Raw genomic sequence first — 22,049 nt, forward strand, 5'->3', positions numbered from 1 at the left:
AATAATATTATGATTATCAATAATTAATTAATAATTATGAAGGATTGACCGAAAGAAATCGCTCCATAGTTAAATTCCCGGCCCAATGGCTAGCCATTAAATTTTCGTGAAAAAATTCGATACATTTGAGTGCGTGTAAAGTCGGACTGGTAATAATACATCCAACAAACTTGTGAGTTTTCTGTGGAGGGCTTTTGTTGAGACGAATGAAATAGATCAAGAGCATGTTGATTGAGCAATCGCATGGTCAACGCTTGATGAAGAATGCAAATTTGAACAAGGAACACGGATATACAAGCAGATTTCCAGTTTTCATTTGGAACTGATTAGAACGGGAAATCAACCACACCGCTAACTCATTTATCCAACCAGTACCCAAAGAGAGCTACACAGTATCAATAAACTGCCCCTGTCTAATCGTAATTTAACTATGGCACTATGACTCTGAGGATAAAGAGCATGGTCAGCCAAGCCCAATTATGCTCAATAAAATGGACTACAAATATTCTGAGATTTTTGTTGAAAGGACTCCGTTTTTCTTACTAAGTTGAGTTGGATCACCGGCTGAGCCATCGTTTTCGTACGAGAACGACATCTGATACTGTACCAAAGTGAACAAGCTATCTACAGCCCAATTTGCCGTTTAGATTCCGCTTGCGCTTTTTCGTCTGCAGTACTCTTTCTCTCCTCATTTTTCAGTGTGACTTTAAGGAGCTGATCGATAATTGGGAACTGCACAAAGGCTACAACTACACAAAACTACACACCAGATATCGGATGAAATAACATCAGAGAGCCAACAAATATTTAGTATGACTCCTTAATGATAAATTGAGTTGACAGATTTTCATCTTCTTATGAGACTCATTATTGAGTAGCATGCCTCAGTTATGGCTCCGTTGTTTTAAGCTTCTTGTCAACGAGTTCATGTTTCTAAGGCAAAAAGGTTATTACTCGGAAGTTTACTCGGGTTTGGTCATCTGTGGTCGGCTGACACTCTGATTTCGTAAACATCCGATCAACACTGATAGCCACAAAACTCGACCCTTTGACGAGTGACATATGCATCGAGGTCGCTATTCAAACACTGAGAGTATGATTAACATGAGGAACGTGGTATTTTGAAGTCTTCTCTTCTATTTGACAATATAAAATTGTGCATCCAGCTCCAAAATTGTGAAACAAAACTTGTGATAAATGAAACATAAACACAACGAATGCTGCATGCATGCAGTAGCATGAACATACAGGAAGAATGGATTGTCTGGATTATCTTAGGTAAAAGGTCGAAGAGACTCCAAAATGTGCACAAAAAGTAGTAGTTATGGTGCTGTTGTTTATGAGTTACAGTTGCAGCAGAAGTAAGAAGGCTAATCTTCATGCTGTTTACTTCAAAGTGATCTGCTACATCTTTGCAATTGTTCTGAGGCAAACTGTTAGTGGAGATGCTTCAGTGAGCTCAGCGTCGTTTCCCGTATTCGTTTTCTGTTGAACAAGCTTGTCTGCCGCGAGAGGAATCTTCCTGATGAATAAAGTTTGTCGCACTCATGGTCCTAGGAAGTGGTATTCCTAACTGTAATTGTTCGGTACCGCCATTAAAAACCAAATCCACCAACTCAGAAAAAGCAGTCGTGCGTGAAAAGAAGCAAACAGCAGTGTTGCGTAAATTCTCCGCCATGAAGATAAAACTTACAAGAAACGTGTTATCGGTGAGGCCAGATGCAGGCGATTCGACAACTCGCGCAAATATCGTTCAGCCTCGCCACTGTGACTGTGGTAAAAAGTGGAATAAAAAAATAAATATTTTTGGAACTGATATCACGTTTGAGGGTCAGAATGTGATAAGAGAACGAATCATATGTTGTCGTTTTTGAACAATTGACGGATGGCTAGCTTTTGATACTTATATGATCAACAAAACGTCGGCTGATTAGCGGACAGGATCTGAATGCACAGATCCTCAGCCATTTTTAATTCCTCTAAAAGGGCGATAAATGAACCGACCAAAATAAACCCTTCAAAGGGTAATTCGCTTCCAAAATAATTACGAGCCATCAAAGAAGGCCAGAATTTCCGGACACTAAAAATTGATCTTCCCTGTGACACATTGTTCTGGGGCTTAGCTGGATATTATGGGAAAATTAACTGGAGATTGGCGAATTATCCGAACGGGACGGATAAATGTTGCCTACCAGAATGAAAAGATTGAAGCATGAACGGCGCTATATTCTGTTTAAGTGCGAGTCAATCACACCCGTGGCCGAACGGTTAAGTAATCAAACTACTAGCCAGGAGGTCGCGGGTTCGAGATTCTCCGAAGCTTTTTAAGATGCGCCCAGCTGATGATTGGTAATAAGAATGAGACAGCTGTACAGTGCTTCTCGGCTTTTCAACATAGATTGGCTTCACTTACAGGACGAATTATCCACAGAGATTCTCATTGTGACCTTTTCCAGCTAGACTACATTGTTCTTTCAGGTTTTTTCTGGACGAATTACCACAGAGATTCTCATTGTGACCTTTTCCAGCTAGACTACATTGTTGTTTCAGGTTTTTTCTATTTCTGTGTTTGTATGAGCTTAATGGTGGCAAGCCATTTGTTCCCACGGATTTGAGGTTAAGGAACTTCATGAGCATCCGCAATTCTGTCAACAAGCTTGCATAAAGATTTGCTCATGAGTGACTTTATTCCAGGTTTATTGGACTCAGGGCAAATTCCAGAAAACTAATCATAGGGATTAAAAGTTTCGTTAAAAAGTATCCACAGACGAAAGTTGCAACTATTGAGTTTTTCATACTGTAGCCAGGACTAAGCTTGTGGCGGAAGAAGAGTAAAAGTCCCGCAATATTTTTAACAAAATATTGACAGAAAGTACTTAATTGCGTCTGTCAACTCATGAAATATGATAAGTCATTTGGAGGAATAATACACAAACGGTTAAAAATATTCACAATGGTTTTATCATCACTACTGATAAGGCTTTTCCCTAATGATTTTCAGTGTAAGTTTTCTAAGTCAGTAGCTGCTAGGGTTTTAGTTTATTGAATACACAAGTATGGGAAACGACATTCTATTCAATGGGTCCCTTAGGCTGATATTTGCTCCAGTACAACCTTGACGGGAAAAAGATGACCACAAATGAGCCGATTCACAATGGGTTTGTGTTAGACATGTCAGTGTCCAATGGAATGTCTTCTTTGTCATATGTGTATTTTGTGACTAGTGGGTGAAGTACAGTGGCTTGTGTGCTTTACTTCTGCGAGTGGAAAATGTGGTTCTGTGGCCTAATTGTGACTGCTCAAGCATTGGCCAATATTTGCTAGACAACCTGGTGGAGAATAATGGACAAACCCAAATGCAATTTCTCTGCAGATATGTTAGGCTGTTCCAATTGGACGACCACCAGTGGTGACGTTGGGGTGGTAGCCCAAGTTCGTGGACGGCGGCCAACCGCTTGCCTATGCTTATGATAGTTCTCACATCACCACCACACACACACACAGAAATATACTATGACGAATGAGTTGAGGAGGGGATATGGATAACGAGCCTTGTACAGAAATGTTTCAGTTTCCAGTTTCCTCAACTGAAATTGCGAGACTATGTTCTTTACTCCAATTTTTTTTCTAACTAATATGGAACAGAAGTGGACTGAAGAATGCGGCAACACTACTGCCTGCTGAGTAGAGTTCTCACAAGCTAGACCATGTGTCCGTTGCACGCAACACCTATGAGTGTCTGGTGCTATTTCAAACAGTTTAAGTTGCTAAGTCTGCATCTGATAAACTTTTGTATAGATTCATTTCCGTTCACTGATTGATTTCATCTTTTGCGGGAAAGAAAACGACTGACAAGCTTCACTCCTGAGACAGCCGAACATCGGACTTATGCCTGATAGATTTAGTATATCAGCTCTGAAATGTTCGTACCTCCTAGCGCTGTTAACGATGAACCTATCTAAAGAATGTGGATCACCTAAACCAAAACGAAAAGAATTAATATTGGAGGTACTGTGGGAGAATAGTTGCCCCAAAAATGATTTTGATCAGAATAACAGCCCAAACCTGAATTCACCAAACCTTCAATGCTATCCATATCGGAATACATCAGTAGTTCGTTTTTGCATGTCTGGCGCACCTGTCCACCATTAAGACTATGCATTCAGATAAAGCCATTCAATGCAGTGTGTCGTTTTTATGGAAGTCAATCAACCATACTTTTTTGTCTATTAGTGCTCTGAAAACACTACATTGTAAATTATTTTGTCTGGCGCCTTCTCGTAGTCCGAAATTCACTTCGTTCAAGATTTCGCCCAAGCTTCTAACGTTATATCAAATGAGCTGGGTCCCTTAGGAACGAAGTGCCTTTGCCTATTATTCTTCGAAACTTTCAAACCAGTGTATAGGCCGCCCTGTATTCGTCATCTAAGAACATCTTTTTTTTGTGTCCGCCGTCATCTAAAACATCCTTTTTTGTGTCCGCTATGTCTTGGAGGTTGCCCCACAATTTTGTTCTCCATTTGTGCTTTCATTTAAAGCTATATACAGGAAAACCTTAGCTATACCTGTTAGTTCTTTCAAGCCGCTCTGCTTCATTGCACTGTTGCAGTATAGTTCGGGTGAAATCATTAAACTTTCCACTCACGGTCTTCGAACCATAAAAAGCACTAATATAAAAGTTGATGACCCTTTGGATCATTCTGAAAATGTTCTTTATGAGTCAGGGCGTAGCGAGTTTCCCAAAGTGTGATGACATTCTTGTGGGTAAAGACGGAATTTTGACCTGACACAGCATTTTCGGCCTGTAAGTCAAATTAGACTGTTTTAAAGCCTGAAGAAACTGCGATCCTATCTCATTATTACTAGGTGCACTGAAGGTGAATGATGCAAACACATGCAAGTGGACTTAAGCCATTTGTAGGTTGAAAGCCTGCAAAACCGATCATCGCCTCTCTACGGAAAGTAAACTGTATGACTAGGGCATGACCGACACTGTGTCCCCTTCTGTTCAAGTTTAAGATACCACATCTTAGCCAGTTGACGAAGACTAACCCGTTATCCAGAGAGTCGTGGGTTCGAATCTCTATATGTTTCAAAAAAAGCGCAAAACCAGTAAGTTCCAACGTAAATGACATAGCGACACCTTGAGAGTAAGATGAATTTATTTGCACAAAAAACCTCTGTAATAATGATAGTCATTCAGCTGCAGCCTTCTTTGGTGCGTAGCTGCCACTCCAACTGCAGGATGCATGGGGGCTAAGACACTTCCAGGCTACCTGAGCCTATACAGGCGAGGTCCATATACAGCCGTTGAGTTTGGACCACGGAAATTCCGGTAAATTCGTGCGTTCGCCACTGAGCTTTCCCGATCACAAAATCTGATGATGAAATCATTTTCTCGACTCGGAGCGCGTTGCTTAAAGAAGGTAATTTATTTCCAGAGATCTCTTTTGTATGTTGAAGAACGACTGTAAAGTTGTTTTTGTCTTTACTGGTGATCATGAGTGGTGTGCATAACACGAAACTCTAGAGAGTTTCGAACACTGAACATCCTTCTGGTAGTTTAGACACTCAACCAATTGGCCACGGGCGGCTGACCAGCGATGTTCTTAGCTAGCACGTAAGTAAAATATAGCACCACTCATCTTTTAAAGTAATTGTTTCGCGAAGCGTGAGTTTCTGTTGGCTTGATGATTGCATCCATCTGGATGGAAAAAACGCTTGCATCCCTTGACACTGTAAATTTTGGCAATGTTCAGATGGAGCTCCCTTGAGAGTTAACTCCTTAAAATATTCTCATGATTCACAAATACTGTGTGGGTTCGTTGTAATGAAGTGAACTCGCCTTCTTCGTCTGATAAATGTTTGGATAGGCTTTGGTTTACTGATTAGATACTGATATCTGTTGTTTCAAGGATCTTCCTCAACTCTTTTTTGGGGGCTGACTGTTCCTTTGCTTATCAAGTTGAACTGTTAGGCCTCATCCAGTGAAGGACCGTTTTGATAAGATTTCGGAGCAGACGGTATTTGTATTCAGTTATATTGAAAGCATTTAGAGCGCTTTTCCATAACCTCCTGACAAAGCTCAATAAAACGCGATTCCATTCAACAGACAACAAGGCCGTTAGGATCTGTCTGGTTTTTCTGTGATAAACCGGTTTTATTTGCTCAAGTAAAAGCACGTTGCAAAAGAATCAGATCACCAGGTAAAGGTAAATCACGTCCAAATTTGTGAAGCTGGATTTTGTCAGCGCCGACTGCTTCAACATGTTGTCCTCTGCAACCAAATGAAATTCGATATGTACGACTAACTCAACTGATTACCTACTCAGGCTCAAAGCGAGTTGCCTAAACAGAACCAAATGTCACAAGAAACAAATTACACAACGGCGTTGATCGTCAGTTTACCGAAATTAAAGCCAAATTTCAGTGGTGTTTGTCAAATTCACTGAGTGCACTGTAGACAAAAGACTTTTGCTGCCTGTTTACCGGGTTGGAAATATGTAGTAGGAATAAAAATGATAAAGACCAAACAATTCTCAGTTGACATTTTTAGCAAAGAATCCGACAGGTTTGCGTCCAGTATTCCTCAGCTTATGTTTCCCACAGAGCTGCTTTCCATGTTTTGTTGGATTTAAGCTTTTAAGATCATTTATGAGAATAATTAGCGTTTGACGAAAACAATGAACACATAAGTATTTCAAATTATGCCTAATAAAATTGGGGTTAATATGTTCGGCCACCGTGTGGCAAATCAAAGTGAAGCGCAATTATGCAAGGCTCATCGGTCTCCGTTCTCCAGGTATAGTGGCCGAGACACAGTGATCAAAGAGGCTGTTCGCTCCTCAAAACGTAGGTTTGCTTAAAATCGGACTGACTGCTTTCAAGCATAAATCTTCCGACTGGTGCACTGCTAATGCGGTGGATGGTAAAAGTACCATTGCTGGACTCAAAGAATCCTGATGTGGGTTGTTGCTTTAAGTTTCTAAGTAAGCACGACCCTATTCCACTCACAACACAAACATGGAGATACAAGCTACAAAAAAAAACTCGATTCCCTGTATCATACGACTTCAAGGCATACTATCCAAGGATTGAACTACAACATGCACTCGGTGTACCAGCTGTCGTAGTTTACCCTCAACAACACCCGAATCTTCAGCTCTGGGACTTCACTCCATTGCGATAACTCGATTTTTAGAGTTAGGACTAGAATGTATGGTGAAAACACTTTCCCTCTGTTTCACGACTTTTTGTTTAAGGTTCGCATACTGATGATGTACATTACCTTTGGCTTACCTTCGTGCAACATGTACTTATTTATACTCCCGGCAGTCATCCAGTTACAGCAAACTTGGACAAAATCTAACCAGACACATCAACATGGCTAGCCAAAAAGGACTGTAGTTTGAGGGTTACACTGCTAATTTCATATCCCAAGTGTCTTATAGGCCGAGGAATTAAGTGGTCTTATACTTTGAACACTTTTGCTGCATTTCTACAAGAGTTTCCGACCACAGAGTCCAGATTATTTTCGCAATCAACATTTTCTACATTTCTGAATTATGATTTCTGTTTCCATGGTTCTTCAGATCACTGTCACTAATCTTTCCCACTAGCATTAACCTCAAACCTTCACCTTTGTCTAGGTGTACTCCAGCATATTTGGGAAAACCTACACCAAATGTCTTCGAAATATCACCCAGAAAATGTTCTCTACTTACTCCTTTTAACACGTGTTTGTTTTAGTAGCACACGTCGGCCTCTCGGTTGTCTCACATCCGGAAGGCAATTTCCTGTAAATGGCTGCATGTTAAATCAATGTCGATGGTTGACCTAACCACAAAACTTAACCGCACCTTATACCGGAACGTCCATGATCATCAAAGAAAAACCCACTACAAGAGAAACGACTTGACAATCGCTAACGCAAACCAAATTATCTTTGGGTTTGTCTAAGGTGGCAAAATTTTCGCTCCTCATCGTCCTGCCCCAAACCTCACTTATCTAAAAGTCTCAACTCCAGCTCATTAGAAACGACACAAATTCAGCTCGAAATTCTACACCCAGTTCCGCTTACTTTGCTTCTGTCTCTGTAATGGTTCATCCAATCTTTCTGAGTTAACTATAGTCGCTAACTGCTAACACCGAAACTGTCCATTTTCCAATAGTTCAAAGGCTCAACAGATACTCCCTCGCAAGTCTACTTGTCGTACACCACCTCATGGATCACCTATTTTCAGCGGTTCATTTATCCACCTCACACAACGAGGTGAAATTGGATTTGATCAATCACTTCCATGCACTCGAGAGCAATCCACCAATTAAAGATCATAATTGTGTATCTAGGTGCTGACGTCCCGTGAACGATGTGGTATTTTTTAATCGTACGTTTCATGTTCTGCTTCGAACGGCTTTGTTAGGGCAGATTTGATTGCCTCTGACATTAAAGGCGAATTTGTTCTGACTGTATCTTTATATTTTCATTTGGTTTGGACGCCTACTGCACAGCTGTGTTAAACAAAGACGAATGGACAGCTATCCTCAGTCTCATGACATCACTGCTTGCCTTCACTAACGATCCATGCTTTATTAAACCTTATTTTTTAGTGAGTGAGAACTCAACTGCTGTCCGTCTTCCTTTCGACCTACCGCCCTCAGCATCCTGCCTCATTCGTGTTTTGCTCTACTGCCAAATACCAACCTCGCAATCACCAAGGATTGGAGTTTTCAACTTTAAACTCTACTGCTCTTATATTAAGTCTGATTTGGCACTCGGGTTAATCGTTCTTAACTAAAAAATGCTGGAAATTTACTTTGGATTCCACATTCGGGAGTCAGCTACGGCTGCACCTTGGAAGTTTACTTTATCAGGCTCCATCCACCCGCTTCAAATCCTTCAGCTACGAGTGTCTGAAATTTACTGTTCCAAAAATATTTCATGACTTCTAGGCAGACGCATTTCTTATTCATTTTTGTGTCTATTTAGTTCACGGAAGTACTCCCAACCCTGAGCTTGGAGATTTCGCATTCACAGAACGAAAGAATTTCATCAGAAATTGCGTCATGGTGTGTATTCATCAGTTATTGTAGTGAGTCTTTTGATCAAAATTCTACACCCAGTTCCGCTTACTTTGCTTCTGTCTCTGTAATGGTTCATCCAATCTTTCTGAGTTAACTATAGTCGCTAACTGCTAACACCGAAACTGTCCATTTTCCAATAGTTCAAAGGCTCAACAGATACTCCCTCGCAAGTCTACTTGTCGTACACCACCTCATGGATCACCTATTTTCAGCGGTTCATTTATCCACCTCACACAACGAGGTGAAATTGGATTTGATCAATCACTTCCATGCACTCGAGAGCAATCCACCAATTAAAGATCATAATTGTGTATCTAGGTGCTGACGTCCCGTGAACGATGTGGTATTTTTTAATCGTACGTTTCATGTTCTGCTTCGAACGGCTTTGTTAGGGCAGATTTGATTGCCTCTGACATTAAAGGCGAATTTGTTCTGACTGTATCTTTATATTTTCATTTGGTTTGGACGCCTACTGCACAGCTGTGTTAAACAAAGACGAATGGACAGCTATCCTCAGTCTCATGACATCACTGCTTGCCTTCACTAACGATCCATGCTTTATTAAACCTTATTTTTTAGTGAGTGAGAACTCAACTGCTGTCCGTCTTCCTTTCGACCTACCGCCCTCAGCATCCTGCCTCATTCGTGTTTTGCTCTACTGCCAAATACCAACCTCGCAATCACCAAGGATTGGAGTTTTCAACTTTAAACTCTACTGCTCTTATATTAAGTCTGATTTGGCACTCGGGTTAATCGTTCTTAACTAAAAAATGCTGGAAATTTACTTTGGATTCCACATTCGGGAGTCAGCTACGGCTGCACCTTGGAAGTTTACTTTATCAGGCTCCATCCACCCGCTTCAAATCCTTCAGCTACGAGTGTCTGAAATTTACTGTTCCAAAAATATTTCATGACTTCTAGGCAGACGCATTTCTTATTCATTTTTGTGTCTATTTAGTTCACGGAAGTACTCCCAACCCTGAGCTTGGAGATTTCGCATTCACAGAACGAAAGAATTTCATCAGAAATTGCGTCATGGTGTGTATTCATCAGTTATTGTAGTGAGTCTTTTGATCACCTGATTTCCGGACCTAGACTTCACGCTCATAATCCCGACCCAAAAATGTCAAGACTTTACACACTCTTTTGACTATTCTGTGTTAGTAATCTAACTAAAATATTCTCGACGCAACTGCCTAAGAATGAAACATTTGGATGTAAGTTTATTGTGGGCATACGTGAGATCAATGACCGGTTGTTAAAAGGGTCAAAAGTATAAAATGCGAGCTTGAAAATCCAATTTTCACATCTTGCAAATCAGCTAAGTCGAAAATTACGGTGCGAAAGAAATGGAGAGCCGATATTGGGTATGTAAGGAAGTTCGCTGTTGAGGCAGTATCCAGTGGCATTTTATAGCAGAGGATTTCGTTCGTTACAGACTTCACAAAATTTTAAGAGGCTAATAGAACCCAAAAGTAGCTCGTTTAGAAACCACACTTCCTAACAAACGAAATCTTTTTCATAGTATGACACTATTCCATGTCCTTTTATCGACGAAACAAATTGAATTACATCCGGACAACCCTCTAGGATACAACAAGGTGAGAAGTGCAGTTAACCGAATGAGGTGACGGCACTCAAACCGTCTATCAATTTTGTTTGTCCAGAAATCTTTTTCCTAAACACTACGTTTTGATTTGACGTGGAAACACAACTTCATTACATATGTGTGATCATTAAATGAAGAGGTCTGATGGTGGAAACCGGCGCATTAGAGGAACACTAAAGTACAAGGGAAACCAGCCAACCAATACTTTTCTATGAGTACTTACAGAAATGTAGAAAATGAAGTAACTGTTTCTTTTTTATCAAAACGACTCTCACTACTTAAGGAAAGCACAGAATGAGTGAGAACTCAACTGCTGTCCGTCTTCCTTTCGACCTACCGCCCTCAGCATCCTGCCTCATTCGTGTTTTGCTCTACTGCCAACTGGAGTAATATGATGGACTAGTTAGACAAACCAACGAACTGATGACAACTCCAAAGAAGATAGCAGTTTGTGCGTTGTGCTATGGTTAGACTTTACTAATGGATACAATCAAAAATGTAAAATAAAATTCTTAGAATAGGCTTTCGTCACTCTTCCCCTATGCTCTCTATTCTGAGCTCCTTCTCTAAATGACCGCTGCTGCAAGCATAGGCGGTAGCTGTTGTCCACAATATACAATCTCAATGCAATTCAACACAAAGATAATTCAATAAACACCAAGACTAATCTTCTTTATGACATGGGCTACAATTTAAGATGTAGGCCATAAAAGGAATAATCTCACAAGCAATGCTGCTCATCTTCCTGAGAAGTGGTTGCCCAAGCAGTTGATCAAAACCAGACTATGCGGCGTGAGCATGAGCTGGTCTCCCTACATTCTATTTGGGTAACCGTTATTCTCAATGCCAGTCGGTCACTGTTGACCAAGCGCTACAGGGTTCAGTTAATCACCAGAAGACTGTGGGTTCAAACGCTTTTATGTACTTGTCTGCAGCGCGCTAATGATGATTCACGGCGCAGATAAAGATGCTGTACAATGCTTCTAAAACCTTCAGCATAGATTGCCTTAGTTGCAAAAGCAAATTTTCATCTAAGCCACATAAGCTCAGATTGTGTGTTTATCAGCGTTGCGATGGTTTCATATAGATCTATATTCTTGAAACTACAAAGACATCTTGTTCTGCCTGTGCATTGTTCCAGACAACTTGTTTTTCGTATGCAAAAAACAATGTATTCATTTATTCTTCCAGTGCTTCGGAAACGAGATCTTTGTCCCGAGGATTAAGGTCCAAATTTCTTGAGAAGGACTTAACGAAACTAATCATAAATGTATCGTACTAGACGTAAACACAAAAGAAGTTATGTCATGACACGCACGTAACAAAATAGTGATAAGATTGTTTTTATACGCTCCAGTAACAAGCTATAGCGTACGAAGCTGCTCTTTAACTAGTAGCAGCCTAAACTTACAGACTACTTGCTTTTTACTTTAACAGAATACAGTAATTTACATCTTAGCTTTGTTTTCCAGGAAAGTTTACCCAAAACCCTTCTGCGTACATTTTTTGTGATGTTTTCGTTGTATTTTATTCCCAAGAAACAACAAACAAATCTCATTGACAAGGCCTATTTTATGCTTCAGGTTAGCTGCATCTTCATTCTAATAAACTGTGAAATTCTACTTTATCCGGCCTGCTTTTGGGACATCCCGTCATTGTCGATCAGTCAAATGTGCATGAATAACCCGAATACCATCCTTTTAAAACAGGCACTGTTTGGAATATTTTGTTACGCTGCCTGTGGGTGATCAGGCAAGCATAATACTTTCATTCAACTGCCAGTTTGAGTTAGCCAAGTCGCATACGATTTTTCAATTTTTGAACTCAAAAGTAAACGGAATATAACATTTCTGTCCTCTAAAAACGTTGCAAATAAATGTAATGTTGCAATATCCCACATTCCCGTGTTTGTGTCTCGTTTCCACATCATCCCCAGAAAGTTTGAAAGTAAATCCTGTAAGCATTGCTACAGCTGTTGCAATTCCACATCAAGAATAAGTTTACTTTCTTTATTGCTGTTCTATATTCATTCAACCTTCCTTTCAAGACGAATCGCCTTCAAATCCGATCAGTACGTATGGTATTCGAAACTGGTAGACCACAGTCTGATCAATCCCGCGGGTGCAACCAAAGTCTTTTATGAATTGGAGTTCAATTAAGGTCAAGCTTGTGATGCGTAATAGACCGATTTTAGATACCAACAATGCCAGAATATGGATATTAGTCGGCCTGTGTTCCTTTCACCACTGTATGGGGAGCACGTTATTGATATCGTATGGTGCCAACCATCATTAGGTGGGTATTTCGGGACATTTTTTCCAGTTCATTCAGAGACATTTACCGGAGTACAATATTTTTTACGCAACCCAAAATCCTTCATCCTGGATATCATCGAAGCACTTAGCATAACGTGGGCCAGTTGGCTCAAGTGGTCAGAGCGCGAATTTGCTGTCCGGAGGGTTCGTAGTTTGAACCCGGCTTCTTTCCCTCCACTTCCGTTGTCTGGGCTTTGGCAACCTAGTAGTATCTCAGCCCTCGTGCTTCCTTCGGGGGCATGGCAGCTAGGCACCAAAGTGATGGTACAGCCAAAGGATATTTTATTATGTTATTATTATCACTCAGCGTAGCTAGCCTATGCAATGAACTGCAGTTGTAATTAGTGTTTCAAGTTGTTATGATTGAATTAGAAAACGTAATCAGCTCCTCAGATGTGTGGTTTAAATAGTCGGGTTCGAACGGGAGATAGAAATTTGAGTTGTGCTATTATGCCTAAATGAATGTGGGTTGATTCGAAAAAATCACCTGACTTTTGAGGAATAGTCGGAATCTTCCATCTGGTTAGTCTGCGGACTTAGATTATATTGGAGGCTTAGAGTAGGGCCCGAAAGTTTCATCCATGCGATCGCTGCCGATTTGGGTGATACAAATTTCTCTACAGCTTAATCAACTACGCACACTAGTCGAAAACGCATTAAGGAAATCTGAAACTCTTAAGCGGTCGAGTTTCCCATATCACACATTTTCCAGGCGAGTCTCAATAAAAACCACGGTGCTCTTGTGACCAGATGTTTTTGGGTCTTACCACAATTTCAAATTAATTGAGGGTACTTAATATGCCGAACTCTATTTTATTTCAACACAATCTGCTGTTCAACCGAGACGTTTTGTGAATGTGAACATGGATTATGATAGGTTACGCATGGGAACAAAGGATAAAAAGTGGTGTCTTTATAGACTTGGCCTCCACCGAAAGTGGTATCTTCAGATGTATGCGTCCGTACTGCACTGTATTTTTGCAAATTCTGAAAGATTAACGGCGCCACTCTTTTAACTTGATTAGGTATAAACTAACGAATGGTAAAGCAGGTAAATAACAATTGGCGGTGCAGACCTATCGGAAGCTTTTTGAGATACCCACATATCCAAGCGTTTCGTAAGACACTCAGGAAAGAATCTGACATCATAAACTGATATCAGTGAGTTTCTACCCCTTGCGATATGCATGGCTAAGTGCAAATGGGTCGTGCAGATAACATCCTGGATGGCCTCCGTTCTACTATGGCTGCCTTGCAGTTTGTGCCATTCCATAGAACCGCAAGAACCCACAATTATCTCGGTAGACCATGTTTCGGCATGCGTAGCGTATGACCAATCGGCTGTAGCTGCTGTTTCTGGATGTTTCTCGCAACTGGATCATGTGCTGCTTGATGTTATCACATTATGACAACAAGGCCTCTGAGACATCGGCTCTACTCCCATAAGAAAATCTCAACTGAAATCCACCAGGATTAAGACCGTAGTTTAGCGGGTGTGTAGGGTAAATGTGTAGTCGTAAGCCAAAAATCTCAGCCACATGTTTATTTTCGTCTTTACTGAGACTCATTGCCTTGAATGAAGAATTCATTAGTTATATAACAGATTGTTATTCGCGTGGTCAAAGTTTTGTAGCTTGAAACCGCTCTACAGATGGTCAAATCAGCAAGCCCTGTATTCCGGACGGCTTGTCCTAACAGAGATGAAAGTGCCTATGAGGCTGATCTTTCCAATATTGTGTTTCTCAAAGTAGTGAAAAAGTACGGAACGCCGTGTCACATCCAGCAAACAGACGACAGACGTGAAATAGAAAAGGAGACATTCAACAGTGTGATTTTTAAAACGCACCAGAGTTCCTTAGGCATGTTTTGAAAGGAATAAGTTTCTGAATCTGTGAGCGCATACAAAACATGTTTGTCTGGAAAATTCCACGGTAAATTCGCCTGTTGGATTAAAAAACACAAAGATTTCGAAGACATAGTGATGCTTACGGAACACTATGAGTGGAAGTGTTTTAAGCACTTATTTATTGTCTGCCTCTTTACTGTCTGCTCCTTTACTGACGCCTCTATTCATGTTATTGCGACGTGATTAGTTTGCGAAATTCAGTGTATAATGGCTGACTAGCTGATTGCGACTCCAAATGCATGTCGATTTGGGAAATATGATATAAAACGCCCACTTCTTAAAGATATTTTTAATCTGCAGATACATGTAGTGAACGTCTGTGAAAATTAGGACCGCGGATATCAGTGTCCTGACAACTGTAGACCGCTGTATCAACTTACAGGATAGGACAACCGAAAAAGTTCTCCACCTGTTATCACATCAGTAAAACAGCAGGGTAGTGATAATGGAAAACGTAAGCTTGCACACTGTTGTTACAAGAATATATATCTAGAAATGCGCACACTAATGCTCCTGTGGCCAGTTCATATACTCAATTCAAGTTATTACTTACCTTACTACCAAACAAAAAGTGTGGATGATGATGTTTTGCGATTTCCCTAGTAGGTCCCTTTTTGACTAGTTAATTGATTCGATATGTAGGAGGAAACAAAATAAAAAAATGGAAAACCATTTCGACTATTATCAATTCTGTTTGCATACGGGCGTCTTTGATGAGAATCGTCGTCACTTTTCCACAGATTTCAGCAACGTACACAGTGATTTTTTGAAGCTACGTGTTAACTGCTACGCGGATTTGGAGTTCTCATTGCACCGGTGTTGATTTCATCCTCTGACAACAAAATTACGCAGAATGTAGAATGATTTCCGAAAATTTATCCTCCAGCTACTTTCAAAGACCTTAATAAAGAGGCAATTGAAATCAATGCGCACCATTTTTGATCACTAACAGTTCACTATTCTGTACACATCAAAAGTTTTTAGTCCGTTAATGTTTTACTGATTAGTTTGTTTTGAGGCACCGGTCAGGTAGTTTTTCCATACATGTCCGCTCTTGTTGTTGAGGTTAACCGACCGTACAGTAATCAGCCATAAATGACCACATTTACCGGCTTTCCCTTGAAGTGTTTCACTACCTGGTTGCCCCCTGTGTGAATTCCGCTAAAAGCGCCTGACACAGACATTTACCGCCAGTGGTTATCGGGGTTGTTTTCTCTCGCGAGCATTCGATCAGTCAATAAGATCAGGGAGCTTGCCAAATTATTTCTTTCACAGCTTTACCCATTACATGTTCCTTCTTACAGTCAGCTATGACATTGGAGTGTGTTTCATAGGCACGCAACCAACTTATAAACTTTTCTCAGCCAGATTGAATGTGCACCAGGGTTTACTAGTCTAAACGACTGTTTGCCTTCCGGTGTACAATCGGAGTATTCCATTAGGCTGGTTAATCACCAGAAAATTAGCAAGTCACGGGCCTGAAATTGTGCTAAAATTTATGAACAGCTTCAGCAATGTTTATCGGAAAGAAAAATCTTGTCATTGTCAGACCCCTCAGACAAGAAAACAGAGACCTCTGAAGTGCTGTTTCGGTTAAAAGTGTTGGCTTATTTATCACGGGTTTGCCAGATGAGATTAGCTACCAAATTTGTAGCAGTCCTACTTCACCCTAACCGTCATCTTTTCCCACGACCAACATAGTTAACTATAAGTGCATGGTGATTCCTTGTCTTTGAAATAACGGTGCAACCAAGTCCGACTCAGAAAGTTATTCACTAACTAATATAAAGCTTCTAGAGAATGAACCCAACATCCGGATTTTCAGGTTTAAGGTTGAAAAATGAACGAATCATTCAGGAATTACAAGTATGCCAAAGATTGAGTTGATAGTGTACAAGACGTGTGATGCAGAAAGTGTTGAATAATTCAACTGAATATCCAAATGGTGATTCAGTTAACGCATCACACCACAAAAGGAATTGGAACATGATCTACCAAATTCTTAAAACAGGCATCAAAATCAATTCGAAAGTTTTGTTTATTTTAACGTGTCTCCACCACACTTTAAACCTTGTAATATACGATTCCGTCAAACGACTTTTGTGGGGTTTAGCTTGAGGGACCTCCGGATTTTGCATCTCCAGAACAAGAAAATCCACTTTGATTTGAACTTGTGGTTGGTTCATTTGTGGATGAATTGTTAAAATCACATTTATTGAGTAATTGAAGTAGGCTTGGCCACGTGGCCAATCAATTATGGCCATTTTTTGGGGGTGGGCTGCTGACTGAGTCTTGTTAACTGCTCTTGAGTATTGTGCGCTGTCGAAGGCTACACTCTTGCTTAAAATTGCAGTCCATTGAAAATCCTATTGCTCCAATAAAATGCTATCTTTCTTACGGAAACGCCAGCGAGTTGGTGAATGTTTTTTATTCATCAAATCGTTTCCTCCTCTAAAGGAAAGCCAGATCAATCTGACTGCACTATCTCACTGAGCCGAAAAAACTGATTTTCACTGTTATTTTGCCGGCGGAACAGAGTTTTCTATTTCATCTGAAATGAATGCTCTAGTAATTCATTATTCTTGTCTAAGTCTGATTTACTCGTAGTCACGCATAATGGTCGTTATGGCATACATTTTCATCTACTCAACAAAAGATACACCATCGTATAGCAACGCGACCTTTTTCGGATTTCATAATCGCCTAATCAATGTGTGCTGTTACACCTTGTCTCACAACAGTTCTGCCGATTGCAGATATCCCAAACATACCAAAAAGCAATGCTATTTGCAATTCAGAAACTCGTCAAACCCAGTCGATAAGAACTCACCGGTTTAATGTGACCAGGTGGGATTATGGCAAAATAATTTGTACAATAATGCACTAATGACGGTCACATGACATGTCCGTTGTGATGTGTCGTCCCAAAAAGGGGTGAACCTCATGGGGGAAAACCAAATTTTTTAAGCAAGTAAGAAAGGTTACTTTTTAGGAATGGAATTCGCAAGCGTAGAGATGTAGTTACCTTCCTGAAAGGGTTTTCTCTCCAGAGGATCAGTATAGTGCTGTTCTGATTTCTGGTTTAGTATTTGCTCTCGACATTAGAGCAGGAAGACAAAAATACGAAAAACCTATATTTTATAAAAGAATTCCGCACATTTCTTGTATGCTTCTGGTGGAAAAAATAGGTCACTACGGGACTAGATGACTAAAATGCGTTTCTTTCTACTAAAATCCTAGTTATGTGCAACTGGACCAAGTGAAGTTGCAAACGGTTTCTCAGTCAAGATGTCGAGTGACCATGAACTTCGTGGTATGCTTCAACCTGCAAACCCAAGCTGGCAGTTAACTACCGAATGACTGTCTGCAAGCGTCTGATTAGTAAAGTGATTAACTCGTGTTTATAAACGATATAGTGCTACTGAACCACCAGTCAGGGGGTCGTTGGTGTGAATCTCACAGGAGATCAATGATAATTCCGATGTTCTTCGGTAAGCATGATACAAATGTGAATTACTCTAAGTTATTCGGTACAGACTATGTTGGTGGATTGAATTCCGGGTGAAAAAATATTACACTACCTTCAAACCATCAAAAAACTGTTAAGTCATACGTTTTTCAGTCGAAATAATTATCCCCAAAAATGCAAGAATTTAGAACAGCTTATTCACATGACTCATCCAGATGAGGCCAGCTAGTAAACGATTCATTCTTTGTTGAGTATTGTCACGTGACTATTCTAGCTATAGGTTTCCGCATTTATTTATGGTTTTTAAGCCCACAACTAAAGCAATGAAAAAAGTGTAAGTTTTCGAAGCCGTCCCAACCCGTCGGTTTTGATTAGATTGTCTTTTTGACAGGACATTTGCAGTAAAAATTGTTTGAAGGACATGGCCTTTTAAAAAGACTTGAAAAATGTCAGAACTCGCCAGCAAGGCACAAACTGAGTAGGGTACGTAATATAAAATTTTCTCTCTTCAACTTGAATAACATCATGATAACCGGTGACCGATCCTTTGCAGCAGTGGTTTGGTCTAGCTTCAATGTCATGCTAATCAGTGAGTTGTGTTATTCTACATTTACGTTCAAAAACGCACCCTGACCGCAGCTGAAACACGCAACTTACAACTGTCGGTTAAATCGTATCCACACCCAACTTCTTATTCGCGTTTTATGAGTCTCGGGTTCATCAGGAATGTGGAGACCATACCGTCTTTTCAGGGACGAACGCTTTTGACTAACTCCATCTTCCTCTTCGTCTGAAATATAAAACCGCAGAAAGCAGGAAATTTCAGGCTAATCTCGAAAAAAACGAGTGACAAATAATATCTAAAATACGAAAGACTCAGAAGCCGATTCGCCTTTCCTTGATTTGCAAGTTACAAGCGTACTTGTAGGGATAAAATTTAATAAGGGTGATCCGTAAAGATAATTCATAATTTCTCATATAAGCTTGACTACTCACTTGGATTCAGTGCACGTGTTTTCTATCGGTTTGGCATAGTAAACTGTGAGGGTTTAGAAATGATGTTTTAAGGTCTTCTGTTGTAAAGTATCGTTTTTTATAGATTTAAGTGACAGGCGCTTATTCAAAATCACAACACTTTTTCGTCACGCTATTCATTTTAAAAACTTGGGAGAAATCGCTTTTTGTGTAAAGTGTTCATATGTTCATAATATTTCACACATCTCATTCCTATCAAACGTAACGCACTACTCACAAGGTTGCTGGAAACTCTTTGACAACCCACGACTGGCTTTGCCCCTCTTGAGGCTTATTAACTGGGTAGGTGTCAAAGATTCCATCAAGTTTATTTCCGATTTCAACCAATCTAAATAGGTTTGCCAAATAGTCTGGTGTGCACAGGAGAGACTCAATTGAATCTGAATGATCATTGACCTCAAGACCAAATTCACGTGCATATGAAAGTAGTTGTCGGGCTCTTGTACTTTTTTTGGACTTTTGCATTAAAAAACCCTGGTCAGTCATCACCATGCTTTTATGCGTCAACAAATAGTCCTGTTGGAGCTAAACTTTGTTGAGTTCCGGACGAACCTGTTTTCCTTCATTTACAATTAACAGGCTCTCTCTTAGAGAAGGTGATCTTTAGAAGCAGAAGAAAGACTAGCCAGGTTTAATTGCATTTTTATGCATCTGGGATGATGTTGTAAAAGTCAGAACCAAGGCTACTATAAAAGTTGGCTTAATCTATAATGGTCATCTCACTACTAGTGTGACAGTGGTGCTACTAATGGGGAGGAATTTCCCTTGCGTCTCTTGAAATAGGGAGATCTGTTGTGGAATTTGTGAAGTTGCTGTGTAACGTTTGCTTGGATTTGAGCGAGGAATGATTGGAGTCAATGAATATCCAGGAAACTTTAAGGAGACGCATTCAGGAGAAGATGGTTGTCCAGTTTTTGTAAATAAGATGCAAATGAGAGTTTTGCGTCCCTGTCCAATGGTCTGTAACCGGTCAGTTGGAATTTCCTAATAAATGATTCCGCAGTGAAGGCCTTCTTCCTTTCAGTAGTTGCTGATGTGCAAGTCAGTGTACTTCTACTTGATTCTACGGCACACTTATGATTGATAAATCTAATGCGCCACTGCTGGTAACAGGAATGACACCCTCTGAATTTGGGTCGAGCACTTTGTACAGTATACCCAGATACAGATGGGCATGGTTTCGTAGTTGGTCTGTTTGCCGGACTTATCAGTTTTCTTGCGAATATCTTGTTGCTTTTTGTGAAGTTTAACCGTACAAACAAATTCATCTGGATTCCCAAACCACCATCACACAGCTTCAGTTTTAAGACAGAACTTTAACCATATTGCGGTAATTTTCTCTTTCCGGTAGGCTTGCAAAAACCTCACCGCATCCTAATACTACGTCAGATCACCTAAGTCCAAGCTTTCCTACTTTCCAGCAAAGGAGTGACTGGCAATAACAAGCTTACCTCTCTGGTTTCAGAGACTATAAGATGCATCTTGCAGATGCGTTTTTTCCGATTTCTCATGTGTGCTTAAACTTTGAAAGAACCGTTTTGGAAAGCTTTCCAAGCAATTTGAACTCAAACAGCTGTTCAATTCAAACAGCTCCCGACAATCAGACGCTGCAGAGATATCGCTTATAATGCGTTTTGTTTCCTGAAGTTATTTGCACAATTATTTTTAGTCAAATGGAAGTAACACCATTGAAAAACAACAACAAGTGCTTTGAACGCTAAGACTCGTTTTATTTACTAGTCTCCCATAATGAGAATGCCCCATATTATTTCCGGACCGGCGATTAACCACCAACTAATATATTCTCCCTTGTTTTCAGTTGCCTTCCAGCTCTACTACAAGAGAAATAAATACAACAGGATGCTTCAAAAAAAGCGCTCTTATATAACGTGCGGAGCGCTGAAAACCACATTTTGAAGTTTGATGGGGATATCAAAGGATAAAGAATAATTTGAAAGTACTGAATCAAATGGCCTATAAATGGCAAGATTCTCGACATTAGAATTTCAATTCCTTAGTTAACCGTGCCTGTTATGACCAGCAGGATGGACCGACCAAGCACAGCGTTCCCCGGAGATAGATCTTCAACTAAGGCCAACTGTAATTTAAGTAGCATTTTATGGAAAATACCTTGAGCTAAATGTTACAACACAATGTATATGTAAGCGGCTGGTTCGTTGAATTATTCCAATGCATGCTATCTTGCATTCAAAATAACTCACCTTTGAACTTCGAATGCCATGGGTTAGGGTTGTATGGGGTTCAGACTATTTGTCGGTCAAATCGGCAGAAAGCATTTTATTTTGTACTCTCTTTGGTGCGCAGCCGTTTTAGGCCAGCAAAATTACGTTACAAAAAGAATGAATAACATTTTTACACTCAATGAAAACTGGCTCCTACTCACTTCAACCTGTTCACGCGCCGAAAAGAGGTCATGCAAAAACAAGAGATTTCAGCTCAGGAAGCTAATATGAATGAATGTCTAAGTAGCCTGATGCAATACTGCTTGCCACAACTTACGAAAGTATCAGGAATGCGAGGCATTGTATGAAACAAACGAAAATGATCAATTACTTATAGTGCCATGTTAATTTGTGGTCATTACAAATCTAACCTATGGTTAATCGAGTA

The 22,049-nt window shown here is 40.2% G+C and overlaps 1 protein-coding gene across 1 annotated transcript in view; it reads right to left on the reverse strand.

Moving 5' to 3' along the window:
* T265_13174 (hypothetical protein) overlaps positions 1-22,049 on the reverse strand; it is a gene marked incomplete at both ends in the record, with an annotated part of 80,969 nt that overhangs the window by 31,706 nt on the left and 27,214 nt on the right. The window contains 2 exons of the mRNA XM_009167595.1: positions 1,694-1,771; positions 19,041-19,173. Of these exons, the coding sequence (XP_009165859.1) occupies positions 1,694-1,771; positions 19,041-19,173 (211 nt within the window). The remainder of the gene's footprint in view (positions 1-1,693; positions 1,772-19,040; positions 19,174-22,049) is intronic.

This window comes from Opisthorchis viverrini (assembly GCF_000715545.1).
Source record: "Opisthorchis viverrini unplaced genomic scaffold opera_v5_43, whole genome shotgun sequence".
Classification (NCBI taxonomy): domain Eukaryota; kingdom Metazoa; phylum Platyhelminthes; class Trematoda; order Opisthorchiida; family Opisthorchiidae; genus Opisthorchis; species Opisthorchis viverrini.